At 41.7% G+C, this 16,011-nt stretch overlaps 1 protein-coding gene across 1 annotated transcript; it reads right to left on the minus strand.

Moving 5' to 3' along the window:
• Positions 1–1,456: 1,456 nt before the first annotated feature.
• On the minus strand, positions 1,457–14,476 carry CXCL17 (C-X-C motif chemokine ligand 17). Its single transcript, XM_047077435.1, has 4 exons — positions 14,222–14,476; positions 5,874–5,954; positions 5,157–5,258; positions 1,457–1,796 (listed from the first exon to the last, which is right to left on the minus strand). Exons 1-4 carry the CDS (start codon positions 14,298–14,300, stop codon positions 1,699–1,701), a joined length of 360 nt encoding a protein of 119 aa, XP_046933391.1. The 5' UTR covers positions 14,301–14,476; the 3' UTR covers positions 1,457–1,698.
• Positions 14,477–16,011: the final 1,535 nt, after the last annotated feature.

Consider the following 16,011-nt stretch of genomic DNA (forward strand, 5'->3'; position numbering starts at 1 on the left):
TAGCAGTGCTACCGCTGGGTCATAGGGTAGGTCTATTTTTAATTTTTTGAGGAACCTCCACACCGTTTTCCAGAGCGGCTGCACCAGTTTGCATTCGCACCAACAGTGCAAGAGGGTTCCCGTTTCTCCACATCCTCTCCAGCATCTGTAGTCTCCTGATCTGTTCACTTTGGCCACTCTGACTGGCGTGAGGTGATATCTGAGTGTGGTTTTGATTTGTATTTCCCTGATGAGGAGCGATGTTGAGCATCTTTTCATGTGCCTGTTGGCCATCTGGATGTCTTCTTTAGAGAAGTGTCTATTCATGTTTTCTGCCCAATTCTTCACTGGATTATTTGTTCTTTGGGTGTGGAGTTTGGTGAGCTCTTTATAGATTTTGGATACTAGCCCTTTGTCTGATATGTCATTTGCAAATATCTTTTCCCATTCCGTTGGTTGCCTTTTAGTTTTGTTGATTGTTTCCTTTGCTGTGCAGAAGATTTTTATCTTCATGAGGTCCCAATAGTTCATTTTTGCTTTTAATTCCCTTGCCTTTGGGGATGTGTCAAGTAAGAAATTGCTATGGCTGAGGTCAGAGAGGTCTTTTCCTGTTTTCTCCTTTAGGGTTTTGATGGTTTCCTGTCTCACATTCAGGTCCTTTATCCATTTTGAGTTTATTTTTGTGAATGGTGTGAGAAAGTGGTCTAGTTTCAGCCTTCTGCATGTTGCTGTCCAGTTCTCCCAGCACCATTTGTTAAAGAGACTGTCTTTTTTCCATTGGATATTCTTTCCTGCTTTGTCAAAGATTAGTTGGCCATACTTTTGTGGGTCTAGTTCTGGGGTTTCTATTCTATTCCATTGGTCTATGTGTCTGTTTTTGTGCCAATACCATGCTGTCTTGATGATTATAGCTTTGTAGTAGATCCTGCCTTTTTTTAAAGTGTTTATTTATATTTGAGAGAGAGCTAGAGAGCAAGCAGGGGAGGGGCAGAGAGGGAGGGAGACACAGAATCCCAAGCAGGCTCCACACTGTCAGCGCAGAGCCCGACGTGGGGCTTAAACTCACGAATTGTGAGATCATGACCCGAGCTGAAATCAAGAGTCGGACCCTTAGCTGACAGAGTCACCCAGGTGCCCTGCTATACCTGCTTTCTTGGCCCCACCTAGCTCTTACCCCAAAAAGGTTTGTTGAATGAATGAAAAAATAAAAAGTTGGGCAGTGGAGAGGAAGAGAGTAAGACTGGTGGTGGGGAGAAGTGTGTGTAGAATCTGGGTAGAGTTTGCAGTAGACAGGCTAAAATGGGGGATTGAATGAGCTGCCAGACCCCATTTGAAAGAAATGATTTGACTTATTGCATTTAAAAATATTTATTGGCTTCTGTTTGCTACTTGCCTGGTTATGTTTAGGGTCATTTGGGACCAGCTAAGAAACTGAGGTTTCCAGGTTTCTTTCAGGTAATTAAGGTTAAGCCCAGGGAATGGGTGTGCTTTGGGCGGGGTGGGGCGGGGTGGGGGGGGTGGGTGGGGATCAGTAGGGTACAGGAAAAGACTAAGAAGAGAAGAGGGCACTAGAGAGAACAGTAATCTTGGGGAAAATGCTTTGTGAAAACACGAGTGGGGACAAGGAGGCGGAGCTGCAAGTGGGAGAACATCGTCTAGGTGCACTCACTGCCTTCTGGACTGAGACAGTTGCATTGGGAGAGTGGGCCCTCAGGGCTCCTATAAAGGCAGAGCAAAGCTTTCCAGCTGACATCGTGTGAGAAATTGCTGGCAGGCTCTGGAGTGCTTGTTTGGTTTCCTGTGGTGCCTTTGGTGCCCTAGGGTTAAAACAAAGACTAATGTTAAAAACATTTAAAAAATTTAGTTTTTTTCTCAAAAAAATTTTTAATGTTTGTTTAATTTTGAGAGAGAGAGAGAGAGACAGAGCATGAGTGGGGAAGGGACAGAGAGAGAGGGAGACACAGAGTCTGAAGCAGGCTCCAGGTTCTGAGTTGTCAGCACAGAGCCTGATGTGGGGCTTGAACTCACGAACTGTGAGATCATGACCTGAGCCTAAGCTGAATGCTTAACCGACTGAGCCACCCAAGTGCCCCTTAAAAATTTAATTTTGATGAAAGATTTTAAAATGATATAAAAGTGATACTAATCCAATGGAAAACATTAAAATTAAAAAAATTTAAAATTGAAAATAAAAAATATATATCCTTCACTCCCCATTCCCCAGAGCTAACTATTGTTAATAGTTGGCTATATAGCCTTCCATATCTTTTTGTATGTAAACATAGTAGTTTACTTTAAAAAACAAAAAGGAGGGGCGCCTGGGTGGCTCAGTAGGTTAAGCCCCTTGTCTGGCTCTGTGCTGACCATGCCCCGAGACTACTTGGGATTCTCTGTTTCCCTCTCTCTCTCTCTCTCTCTCATGCATGTGTGGGCTCTCTCTCTCTCAAAAATAAATAAAACATTAAAAACAAAACAAAAACCAAACAAATGAGAAAAACCCAAAAATGAGATTAGGCTATACATATTGCTTTGCTCTGCACCTTTAACAAATCATATGTTATTGCAAAATATTATATATACACATCAATACAAATCCATAAAAACTTACATGTGCAGTTTATTGTTTAAAATTTCTTTGATTTTTCTTTTTTTTAAATTTTTATTTATTTTGAGAGAGAGAAATAGAGAGCAAGTATGGGAGGGGCAGAGAGAGTGGGAGACAGAATCCCAAGAAGGCTCCATGCTATTAGTGTAACCCTGACGTGGGGCTCAAACCCATGAATGGTGAGATGATGACCTGAGCCCAAGTCAAGAGTCAGACGCTTAACCAACTGAGCTACCCAGGTGCCCCATATGTGCAGTTTAATTAATAGTTCTAAAGCAGGTATCCATGAAACTGCTATCTAGGCCTAAGAAATAGAGTAGAAATAGAATATTGTCAGCAATACCCCTCCTTTTCTGATCTCTATCCTCCTTTTCCCCCTCACAGAGGTAATCCTGACTTTTATAGTAAACACTTACTTTCTTTTTTGTTTTACTGCCTAATTATGTATTCCTAAATAATTCAGTTTAATTTTGCCTATTTTTTTAAACATTTTTTAAAAATTTATTTTTGAGAGACAGAGAGAGACAGAGCGTGAGCAGGGGAGGGGCAGAGAGAGAGGGAGACACAGAATCTGAAGCAGGCTCCAGGCTCTGAGCTGTCAGCACAGAGCCTGACGTGGGGCTTGAACCCATGAATCGTGAGATCGTGACCTGAGTTGAAGTCTTGTGTCTTTTTAAAAAATTTTTCACTCAATGTTGTATTTGTAAGATTCATTTACATTGTTATGTGTTCATTTTCACTGATATATGATATTTGAATATACCACCATTTATTTGTTGGTCAGTTTCTTTTTTTTTTTTTAAGTAGGCTTCACACCCAGTGTGGCGCCCAACGCGGGATTGAACTCAAAACCTTGAAATCAAGACCTGAGCTCAGATCAAGAGTCGGAAGCTTAACCAACTGAGCCACCCAGACGCCCCCATTGGTTAGTTTTTGGTTTGGGGTAGTTATGAACAATGCTACTATGAAATTCTTGTACATATATCCTGGTGTATATAAGAATACATTCCTTTTGGGGCGCTTGGGTGGCTCAGTCGGTTAAGTATCTGACTTCGGCTCAGGTCATGATCTCACAGTTTGTGGGTTCGAGCCCCACATCGGGCTCTGTGCTGACAGCTCAGAGCCTGGAGCCTGTTGGATTCTGTGTCTCATTCTCTCTCTGCCCCTCCCCCACTTGTGCTCTCTTTCTGTCTCTCAAAAATAAATAAGTGTAAAAAAAAAATTGAAAAAAAAAAGAGTACCTTCCTTTTGAGCATATACCGAGGAGTGGAATTTCTTGGTCAAAGAACTTAAACTTTAGTAGATAACTGCCAGCACTTTTTCAAAGTGATTTATCAATTAATTATTCCCATCAGCAGGATATGAGAATTTCTCTGTCCTACTCTTTGCCAATACTTGGTATTGTAGGACTTTAAAATTTTTGCCAATCTGATGATGTATAGTGACATCTGTTTGGTTTTAATTTGCATTTTTCCAATTACCAGATTTCCCTGTCTCTGAAATGCCTATTCAAATATTTTGCCTATTTTTCTGTAGTGTTGCCTGACTTCCTTTCCTTGGTCTGTCAGAATTCTTTATATATTCTGCAAATTAATCCCTTTGTCAGTTTTATATGATGCAGATACTGTCTACTTTTAGATTGTCATTTCATTCTTTTGATGACCAGAATTTCTTAATTTCAGTGAAATCATATTTATTGATCCTTTCTTTTATGGCTTATCCTTTCATACCCCAAGATCATGAATATATTCTCTCATATTCCCTTGTAAATTTGCTACTCAAATTTATATCTTTAGTGTACTTAAAACTTATTTTCGTGAAGCATGTGAAGTAGGGAATATCTCTTTTTCACTTTATATATATTGTGGTTATCTTTCTGATCAACACATAACAATTTAACTCATTATTTTTGACAACTACTGAATTTCCCAGTTTTCTTTTGATGAATATTTTTTATTTCCATCAGTTTGTCAATACAAATACTGCTCTAATTAATATTGTGTGTATATCTTTGAGTATCCATGCTAGTATTCTATGCTGGAGATTTCTTGAAGTGAGATTACTGGGTTAAAAGGTACACACATTTCAATTTTTGGTAGATACTACCAAGTTGTATTTGACTTCTACCTGCAGTGATAAGGATGCTGATTTCTCTCATTCTTAATAATATCATAATACTAATCAGTTTAATTCGCTAATTTACTTTTAATATGACATTTAAAAACTGCTCAAGGGAGGAATCAAGTTCTGTTTGACACTGACACTGGTGTCATCTTCAGAGATCAGTGATCAATGGCCAGGTCTCCAATAGCCTCATCTCCTTCCACTTTGATAGGCAGTGGGCTTCCAAAATGTAAGAATTTTTTTGAAACTTTCTAGTATTAGGAAAATTGTATCCTGCTTTCCTTCCTCTTCCTATTTCCCCACGAGTTGACATTGAGTAGAAAGGACTGAGAGGTGTGATTATCTTGGTCTTCATTTCACTTCTCTTGTCTGTTCTCAACCCCTGCTTCGGCTCTAGTTGATTCCACAGTGACCCTCGTTTAAGGAAGGTCATTCTTTTGAAACTTACTGGTTTTCTTCACACTGCCCTTGAAATGGTCACAGGGACACTGCTTCTTTGGCAGCCCGGGCACTGTCATGAGTTTTCTTTTAGGAGCTCTCAGGAACCAGTCTGAAATAACAGGGTTGCTGCTTAGATGGGAAGATTAATGTGTTTCAGAGTAGGGAGTAGGGCAGGGCTTTACTTGCCATCTTTCTTGCCTTCCAGTTTATCACACTGCAGTGGGGGCAGGGAAAAGAGTCAACACAGAACAGTAGAGATACCCATTTACGTGAACACCAGGATTTCTGACTTGTTTTGCCTGACCTGTATTGGCAAGAATTTGATGGCAGGTTTGGAGGAGGCATCAGGATATCATTAAGGAGACCAAAAAGTGAAGAAAAGATCTAGGTGTCTGCCTTGGCCAAGCATTTTGCCTAATTTCAGTCTTATTTATGAATATAACAAGGTTGAAAACAAGATCCAGGAAATTTCTGGAAGGCAGCCCTGGGTTCTTGGGGAAAAGTGTAAGGGGGAAGTGGCAGCCAGAGATTCAGCCAGCTCCCCCTGAACCTTGGGGGTTCAGCTCTTGCCTGAGACTCAAGAAGACAAGAGTTGGTGCTGCATGCGGTGAGCTGGTGGATAGGGCAGTGGGTGAAGTCATCCTAGAAGATATCTGCATTGGCGTCAGGGGGACTCAGGGGAGAGCTGGATTGTGACCTGTGTACTGCTATTGTTGATACTGACCTTTGCACTCACATTCTTGGCTGCCTTCTTGGAGCCACCTCCTAGGAGCCTGGCGTTGGTCCCGATGGCCTCTGGCGACCCCTGGTGGAAGGAAACTGGTCACTTCCAGGCACTGGAAAGGGAAGGGGCCAACAGAAATGCTCCCCCAGCATTGTGCTACCTAGTGGAGTTTTTCCCTTCCTTTTTAGTCAGGGATCCTAGGGTACTTCGAGAGACGACTATTTTAAATGGATAAGGAAATGAGGTTTAACATCTGGAAAGCGGGGCGCCTGGGTGGCTTGGTCGGTTAAGCGTCCGACTTCGGCTCAGGTCATGATCTCATGGTCCATGAGTTCGAGCCCCGCGTTGGGCTCTGTGCTGACAGCTCAGAGCCTGGAGCCTGTTTTAGATTCTGTGTCTCCCTCTCTCTCTGCCCCTCCCCTGTTCATGCTCTGTCTCTCTCTGTCTCAAAAATAAATAAACGTTAAAAAAAAAATTAAAAAAAAAATAAATAAAATCTGGAAAGCTTAGCTGGAGGTAGGTGGAAAAAGAATGGCTTCTGGATGGAAAAAAGGACAAAAGGTGGGCATTTAATCAAGACCTGACAATATACTCCCCACCCCAACATGCATTAAAATTCTCATGACTTAAGGAATGAGAACAAAGAGCAGATTATTGTATAAACTAGTTGGGATCTTCACCTGACCTTTAAGTTCCCTGTATTTGAATCCATAATCCCAGTTCAGCTATAAGAGGATGGTATTTACCTTTGTGCCTCTGGAACAAATCCATTACTCTTTTGGCCTCTAGTCAAGTTTGTCTTATCACCTGATGCTGTCTTATTCCAATTTTGTGATACTTAAAATATTTTTATGACTATCAAGGATGGTGGATTGTAGACTTGAGATTCTGGAGCTAGAACTGGGCCCGGATGATGCTTGTCTGTACAGTAGTTTCTGATATTTCCTGTAAGAATTAATTATGCCTTCCCATGGTTCCCCATTGTATCTGAATGCAGCTCTCTTAATGCACAGTTATACGATATAGTTTGTTGTTTGATATCTGTTGTGTACTGAATCGTGTCCACACACCCCCACCCAATTCATGTTGAAGCCCTTACCCCTGGTACATACCTCAGTATGACTGTATTTGAAGATAGGGTCTTTAGAGATGATTGAGTTAAAATGAGGTCATTAGGATGGGACATAATTCAGTCCGACTGGAGTCCTTACAAGAAGAAGAGATTTGGGCAAAGAGACACCAGAGATATATGTGCACAGAGGAAAGATCATGTGAGGGTATAGCAAGAGGGTGGCCATCTGTGAGCAAGAAGAAAGGCCTCAGAAGAAACTAAACTTGTTGACATCTTGATCTTGTACTTCTGGTCTCCAGAACTGTGAGGAAATAAATTTCTGTTGTTTAAGCCACCCATTCTGTGCCATTTTGTTATGGTTGCCCTAGCAAACTAAAAATCTTTCTCCGACACCAGACTCTGAACCAGTGGCTCAGTAGTCATTCAGCTACATATAGCTGACAGATGGTAGGCACTTGGTAAATGTTTGTTAATGAGTGAATGAACAAGTTGTCTAGAGAGGGCCCTCAGAGATCATCTGGTTCAATCCAGGTCTCTTTCCCAGACTTGTGCCCTTTCTGCCACACAGATGGAAGGTGTTGCATCATTTCCCCAAGTACTAGTTTTCAAATGTTCTCATGTTCTGTTTTGAGTGCTGTTAAAATAATTTAAACAAGCAAACATAGCCCCTGCCATCTAAACTTTTCTAATATTGTACTCTCATGTGACCTTTACTTGTAGTTGCAGAGGAAAGCCACAGAATATTAGAGTCAGAAGGAATTTTGGAGATTATTTAGTTGGATCCCTTTATTGAGAAGTTTTTCTACCCTAAATGTAATATACCTATTTTAGAGATGATTTGGAAGGTACAAATAAAGAAATCTTTACTTTTATCATCTGGGTGTATTTTGGTGTGTTTCCTACATATGATTTTCTTTATACAGTGATAACCATAGTATGTGAACACGTTTTTTTTTTTTGTTTTTTTTTTTTTTGGTTCATCTTATAAGCATGTTGCTATGTCATCTCCATAATGGACATTTTTATTCACTTTTTAAAAAAGTAGTCTCTACACCCAACGTGGGGCTCGAACTCGTGACCCCGAGATCAGGAGTCACATGCTCCACTGACTGAGCCATCCAGGCACCCCCATAACAGACATTAAAAAAATTTTTTTTAATGTTTATTTATTTTTGAGAGAGAGAGAGAGAGAGAGAGAGAGACAGAGTGTGAGCAGGGGAGGAACAGAGAGAGGGAGACACAGAATCCGAAGCAGGTTCCAGGCTCCCAGCTGTAACCACAGAGCCCAATGCGGGGCTCGAACCCATGAACTGTGAGATCATGACCTGAGCCAAAGTCGGATGCTTAACTAACTGAGCCACCCAGGGGCCCCCATAACAGACATTTTTAATGACTGCATAACATTCCCAACTAGTGTGTGTGCTCCAAATTATTTAACTGTTTGTCCATTGCTGAATATTCAGATTGTTTATTTTTGGATATTGATAAATTCTTCCTGTTTGTTACTGTTTTCCAAATGTTAGATTATTGTCTTGGGCAAGATTTCCCAAAGTGGAATTACTGGGTCAAGAGTTAAGAACAGTTTTATGTTGCCTGATATTATTACTAAGTTGCTTTTAAAAGGGTTTCATGAATTAACTAAATCACTGTCTGCCTTTTTTTTTTTTTTCAGATGAGAAAACTGAGGTCCAGAGAGAACAAATGGAATGCCCAAGTTCACAAAGGTAATGGGGATACATCTGAAGCTAAAACCCAGGTCCAAGTTTCTTAGTCTGTTGTTCTTTCTGCAGCCTTTAGAATCCTAATTCCACGGTGTGACTTAAAATGAAGCTGCATGTTACTATAGTATTATGTCTCCCAAACCTCAGACATTTCTGGATCACCTTTATAATTTTTGCTGTAGCTTGTACCACCTCTACTATTATTTGCCTCATACTTTTTCTTTAAGTACATTTAATTTACAAAACAGCTTCATCCTATGCAGTATTATCTGTGAGGTTATGGGTTTGGTACATATGTAGATTTTTTTCTAACATGCATTAACATAAACATGTAACTATTAAAGTAAAAGCTAATTTATGCCCTACCTAAAATCAATTTTGGGAAATACTGATATAGTTGAATAGGCATCAATATTACATGATCTGGGATCAACAACTTTCTCTGTCACTTAGCTTCTTTGATCTTTGGTTCTCTGGCTTGTAAAATGAGGATCATAGTATCCATCTTGCAGAGTTAGGAATAAATGAGCTGCTAGTGGTGCCCGATGCCCAGTGCCCAAGTAGGTGTTCAGTATATGACGATTATTGTGGTGGTTATTATTGTGGACTTCTATCACTCAGTCCCAAAGAGAGTGTCTATGCTAGAATGTTAGGTTTGTTGTTTTCTGGTGACCTGTATGTGAAAAGAAGTTACTTATTACACTTGTTAGGACTTGTGGTAGATCTGTCATTATTTTGACTTTCCAGTTCCACTACATATTAGCTTTATTATTTTGGATAAATTGCATAACTCCTATGTCCCATTTACCTAATTTGTAAAACGGGATTAATAATAGTCCATTTGTGTGTGTATGCATGCATCTGTTTCCTAGCTTTGTCCACTAGAGGGCCTAGAAGCACTCGCACCTAGTAGCCATGGGCAATACTTTAGTACTCATGGTTTGTGAGGACCATTCTCCAATGAAAGGAACCAGGGCTCCTTGGAGAAATGGCTGATTCCAAGGCGGGCCAGGGAAGTACAAGATAAGCCTGGAACATCTTGTGGTATCAGAAAGTCCAGAACTGCTAAAAAATGATATGTCAAAAAGACACAGAAGCCTGCTTGAAGGAGGTCTCAATGGTCAATTTTGAGACAATATGAACAACACAATAAATAATGGTAGCAATGGGTTATAATCCATAAATGTCCATGAGTCTTTACTCATATCAATAAATAATTCAAGGGGTGCCTGGGTGGCTCAGTCAGTTAAGCCTCTGACTTGGCTCATGTCATGATCTCATGGTTAGTGAGTTCGAGCCTTGCATTGGGCTCTCAGCTGTCAGCACAGACCCACTTTGGATCCTCTGTCTCCCTCTGTCTCGCCCCTCCCCCACTGTCTCTCAAAAATGTATAAACATTAAAAAATAAATTAAAAATTCAATAAATAAATGGGAGAGAAGGAACAGCTTTTTTTTTTTTTTTTAAGTTTATTTATTTTGAGAGAGAGAGAGGGACAGAATCTCAAGCAGGGAGAGAATCTCACGGTACATGGGGATCGAGCCCCGAGCTGAGACCAAGAGTCGGACGCTCAACTGACTGAGCCACCCAGGTGCCTGGAGCAGCTTTTTCTTATAGTAGAATTCCAGTTAATAAATGTGGAAGGAATGATGGAAATAGGAAATCATCATTTGGCTAATACCATACTAACACTTGTTCAAGGTGAGTGGGAATCCTCAATGGATTTTAAAAATTAATGGGCAAAAGTATGATGAGAAGAAACAGGCTATTTGCATAGTCTTAAAGTATCTCTCCACAAGATACTTATTAATTACAGTGGGAAAACCAGTAACTTTACACTAGAGAAACCTGGCAGACACCACCTTAACCAAGTGTTCAAAATTAACATCAGTAGTTGGGAATTCAGTATTATGGGCCGTCTGCTGTGATGCATGGAGAAGGCACACATTACTTTTGTGGTATTCCTGCCAGAAATGCATAATCTGAATTTAATCAAGAAGAAACATCAAGCAAACCCAACTTGAAGGACTTTCTACAAAATAACTGACCACTACTCTTTAAAACTGTCAAAATCATGAAAGACAAGGAAGGCTGAGAAACTACCGTAGTTTGGGGGAAATCAAAGGAGATGCGATAACTTTATTTAGTGTAGCATCCTGGATTGGACCAAAAAGAGACATTAATGGGATGATTAGCAAAATCTAAATATTAGTACATTAGTTAATAGTATTATATCAATGCTTATTTCCTGGTTTTGATCATCATATTATGGTGTTGTAAGATGTTATTTGAAAAAAACTGGATGAAGCATATATTGGAACTCTGATTATTTTTATCTATTTTTTTAAGTCTGAAAAATGAAACATTAATTAAAAAATATATTAGATTTCTGTGAGGACACAATGAGGCAATGTGTGTGAAGTGTTTAAATATTACCTGCCACATAGGATTGCTTAATACATTTTGGCTATTATTGTAGGTAATTTTATAGTTAATAATGATATTATGAGTAGTTAATCTATTATTATAAGTGATTTGTTTCCTAACGTTTTCATATATTCTTATCTGTTCTCCTCCCTTTCTGTGAAAAACACACTGTACATGTATGTGGTTATTTTGAGATAAAGTAAGATCAGATTTTATTTTGAGAATTTTTTTGGCAGGGGAAGGTGGGGGGGGGTGTCATTTCTTCTAGCCAGACTTGGGTGCTGCAAAACTCCTTGGCAGGGGTACACGAATTTGAGCCGGATGTGTCTGTAATAGCGCCACCTGGTGGCACAGAAAGCTTTCCCCAAATTCATTGCCATTGTGCTTTAGGAGCTACTGTAGGAATTTTACTCAGTCCATTTATTGAATCCTTGCTAGGTACACATTACAGATAATATTCACAACAATGATATATTCTAAGTAGCATTTTACTCCTTTTAAGATAATAAAACAGGCTCCAAAAAGTGAAGCAGCTTGTCTAGGGTTCAAAATAAGTGGTGGAGCCAGGATTCAGATCTAGGTTCTCTGGGCTTCAAGGCTGAGTTTACAGGTCCAGGTAAGTCTGAACGCGTAGCCAGATTTGAGAACTATTGCTATAGAGCAACTATTGCTGAGAGCAGCACTCTCAGCTGGGGAGTGGTTTTCCCCTCCAGGGGACAATCGGCAATGTCTGGAGTTAACTCTGGCTGTCTTAATTGGGGACAGAGGTGAAGAGGCTGCTATTGTCATATAGTTGGTAGAGACCACACAGATGCTACCCGAACATCTTACAATGCACAGAATACATTCTACACCCTACAACACAAAATAACACCCTGCCCTAAAGCGCTGTCCAGCCCCAAATGTCAACAGAGCTGCTATCAAATCCAGGTGTAGAGTCTTTAAAGGGCAACACTTTGAACTTAGAAACCTGAGCATTTTATTCTGTTTTTGTTTTTATGTTTTATTTATTTAAGTAATCTCTATATCCAACGCGGGGTTTAAGCTCATGACCTCGAGATCAAGAGTTGCATTCTCCTCTGACCGAGACAGCTAGGTGCCCCATGAGCATTTTATTCTTTCACTTAGCAAATATTTACTAAATATTATGCTGGATAGTGTGACGGATATGGAGACAATATACCAGATTGTGCCACCAAGGAGGTTACAGTCTAGAAGGGCAGGGGGGTGAAGGTAGGAAAGGCACAGCAACACCTTCAGTATAAGACGGTATGTGGCAAGTGCAAAGAGAGAGTCAAGTTTAGGCTAGGCACATTCACAGGACAGAGGGCTCACATCTGGTCTTGAGAGGAATCAGGGAGGCCGTGAGGAGGAGGTGGATTCTGAGCTGAGAGTATGAACAAAGTCAAACTAGTAGGAGGGCATAAGAGCTGTTCAGGGAACAGCCAACAGTCTAGTTTAGGTGGAGCCTAGAGCACTTGTTAGTGAGTGGAGGGGTGGATTGGGAAAGGCAGGTTGTGGTTAGAGCTTTGAATCAAGGCTGAGGACTCTAACCTTGATGTCTGTTGCAATGATGGAAAAGCCTTCCCTTCCAGACTGGTGGTCTAGGCCCTGATGCTATGGGCCCAGCACCTTCCAGAGAGCTCTCTCTACAAGGGAGGGGAAGTTTGAAATTGGGGTAGACTGAGGTAAACTTCTTATTTTAAGGACCAAGTTGATGATAAGTATGCAGCAAAGCTATCTTTCTCAAAGTAGCCTTCGGGGAGATGGTTCTCTCGAGTAGAAACATATATGGGATGAGCTTTCTTCTGCACAGTTGTTCTGCTAAGGGCTAGGCACTTGAGATGTAGTGAAAGCTGGAGCCTATTTGGAGCCCTTAACCTAAGACCTGCTTCCCGAGAGATGAGCTTAGTATGGCTAAAACTTCCAATGTGAATGCTGTCTGGTAATATGATTTTTCTAGTTTATTACTTTATCATTAAATAGCGTTAAAAATTGTTGGTGGCATATCTGGTGCACTATAAAAGAATATAAGCAAGGACTTCTCTCTTCCTCAAATGTACAGTTGCCTTCAACACCTTTACTCCACCATCACCAAGACTGGCTCTTCTGGAAAGGGATTAGAGGGAGAAGGCAAGGGAGCAAATCTTTTAATTTTTTTAAATGTTTATTTTTTGAGAGAGAGAGAGACAGAGACAGAGCATGAGCAGGGGAGGGGCAGAGAGAGAGGGAGACAAAGAATCGAAAGCAGGCTCCAGGCTCTGAGCTGTCAGCACAGAGCCTGACGCGGAACTCACAAGCTGTGAGATCATGACCTGAGCCGAAGTCAGATGCCCAATCGAGTCACTCAGACACCCCTCTTTTAATTTTTTTATGTTTATTTTTAAATTTTTTATTAAAAAAGTTTTTTTTAATGTTTATTTTTGACAGAGAGAGAGAGACAGAGCATGAGAGGGGGAGGGGGAGACAGAGAGGAGACACAGAATCCAAAGCAGGCTCCAGGCTCTGAGCTGTCAGCACAGAGCCCATTGCAGGGCTTGAACTCATGAGCCGTGAGATCATGACCTGAGCTAAAGTCAGATGCTTAACCGACTGAGCCACCCAGGTGTCCCAGGGAGCAAATCTTTATTGAGCCAACATGTATATATTTTGCTAGCTACAGTTCAGACATTTTGATACTCACTCTCTCATTTCACTATCACAACACTCTTTGGATGTAAGTATAGTTTTTTCCTTTTTGTAGATGAGGCTAACTTGCCCCAAATCCCTATGGCTGGAAGGGGCTACATTTTTTTTTAATTTTTTTAATGTTTATTTATTTTTGAGAGACAGAGAGAGGGAGAGAGTGTGAGCAGAGGAGGGGCAGATAGAGAGGGAGACACAGAATCCAAAGCAGGCTCCAGGCTCCGAGCTATTAGCACAGAGCCCGATGTGGGGCTCGAACTCACGAACCGTGAGATCATGACCTGAGCCGAAGTCGGGTGCTTAACTGACTGAGCCACCCAGGTGCCCCTGGAAGGGGCTACATTTTAATGCATGTTTTGTTTTGGTTTTTTGGCCACATTTTCTTCTCTATTTTGCCACATTCCCCCCCCCCCGTTTCCCCTTTATAGAAAATTAATCTTATTACCTGGATTTTGGCTGCTAGAGACCATAGGCATCAGCATTAGTGGCAGCAACAGAAGGAGGGAAGAGATTAGAATTCTCATTGTGATTGTTGGTGCTGCTGTAAGGTCGCCTGAAGAAAGTGTGGAAGGTTCCCAGTTGGAGGCTCCCGGACTTCTTAGGATGGCGGTCTGGGCTTTAATCCCTGGCCAGTGTTCCCATTAGAGGGTGAGAACACCTAAGTGACGCTGACCTTGTTAGGTAACAGGTTTACAGGAATCTGGGAGGAAAAACTGGGCAAACAAAAGAAATGAAGCATTCTTAAGAACACAAGAAGGTGACTGATAACTTGGCCACGATACTGGTTCCCTTCCCTCCTCCTTCCCGCCTCCCTACCCCCTAGTATGTTATGATTTCTTCCCCGGGTCTTTTTGTTCTTTGAATTTCCTTATATCTTTCGGCAGTGCTTTCTAGCTTACTATCTGCCAGGAAAGCGAATACTAAGGGTTGCCAGAAAAGAGGATGACATGGTCTGTTTCCCCTCTGTCCCCCGGACCTCCGGCCTTGGCACAGTACACACAACAGTAGTGTTGCTCGAGAAGTTGTCTGTCTTTACTGTGTTTGCAATTCCCTCCCATGTCTGTGGCCACAGAAGTAAAGTGGGAAGTAGAGGTGACTAGAGGCGAGGTTATTTCTCCCCTGCTCAAAACATTGGCCCTGAAGCAGTGGTCAAACTGGGCCTCCTTGAAGTTTATCAGGAAGGTGGCTGTGGCTTAGTTGTTGCAGCCTGAAGTATAGGGAACTGTGTTGGTGGAAGATCCCCAGGGCTTCAGGTCCAAGAGGGTTTGAGAAACGGGAACCACAGGAGGGAAGGAGCCCTTAAAGGGTGTTTGCCCAGGCCCTTGGGGTTCTTGACTCCAGACCTTGTTTGGAAACAGCCCAAGGAGGGAAGAAAGTAATACTGCTTAGAGTAACCATTAGTTACGGAACATCAGCACTTACTAAACTTGACTCCTTTCAGAGACGTTAGGAAATGTGCTCAAAGAAAGAGGAGAGGCTGGGCTTGAATGCTGGGTGATATTTGTGAGGGCTGTGGGGAAGGTTAACAAGGAAGTCCTCTCTGGCAGCCTCCAGGCAGGAGTGAGAAAACTTGGCATGATTTTGTTTTACCTAAGAGGAGGGAAGAGGCAAGGCATGAGTCAAACCCTTTTTGATTTCTGTATGATCATTCTTACCCTCTCAATTTTCATATTATCACTGCTTATCGACATGTTGGAGAGCTGATTGTAGACTTTGCTACTACAAAGTTTATAAAGCACCTGCCTGGAGCCAGGCACAACAGGGATTGTCCCCCAGTTGAAGGCTTGGGCTTGGTCTGAGCTTGGTCAGATATGAAGCACTGTTGTGGTTTCCCTGGAAAAAAGGTTTTTTTTTTGAGAGACAGCGAGTGCACCCATGACTGGGGAAGAGGCAGAGGGGGAGGGAGAAAGAGAAACTTAAGCAGACTCCATGTCCAGTGGGGAGCTGGAGAAGGATGAGCTCATGACCTGAGCTGAAATTGAGAGCCGGATACTTAACTGACTGAGCCACCCAGGCGCCTTTCTCTGGAAAATTCTAACAATGGTCTCTGTCCTCAGGACGCTCAAATCTAACTAGCGAAATGACATATATTCATAAAACCTAGAGGTGGGAGTGGAACCAAATTTCAGAAGTGACAGGAGTTCACTGTGGGCTCAGTGTCACTCGGGGACTCTGGGTAGGTGGGGCTTGGGGGACGGGGTTCTCGCAGGTGGGGTGGGATTTGGATTGGTGGAG

Source organism: Lynx rufus, unplaced genomic scaffold (genome assembly GCF_022079265.1).
Source record: "Lynx rufus isolate CCGP_SWC_20201006 ecotype Redwood Valley unplaced genomic scaffold, mLynRuf1.p SCAF_16, whole genome shotgun sequence".
Taxonomy (NCBI): domain Eukaryota; kingdom Metazoa; phylum Chordata; class Mammalia; order Carnivora; family Felidae; genus Lynx; species Lynx rufus.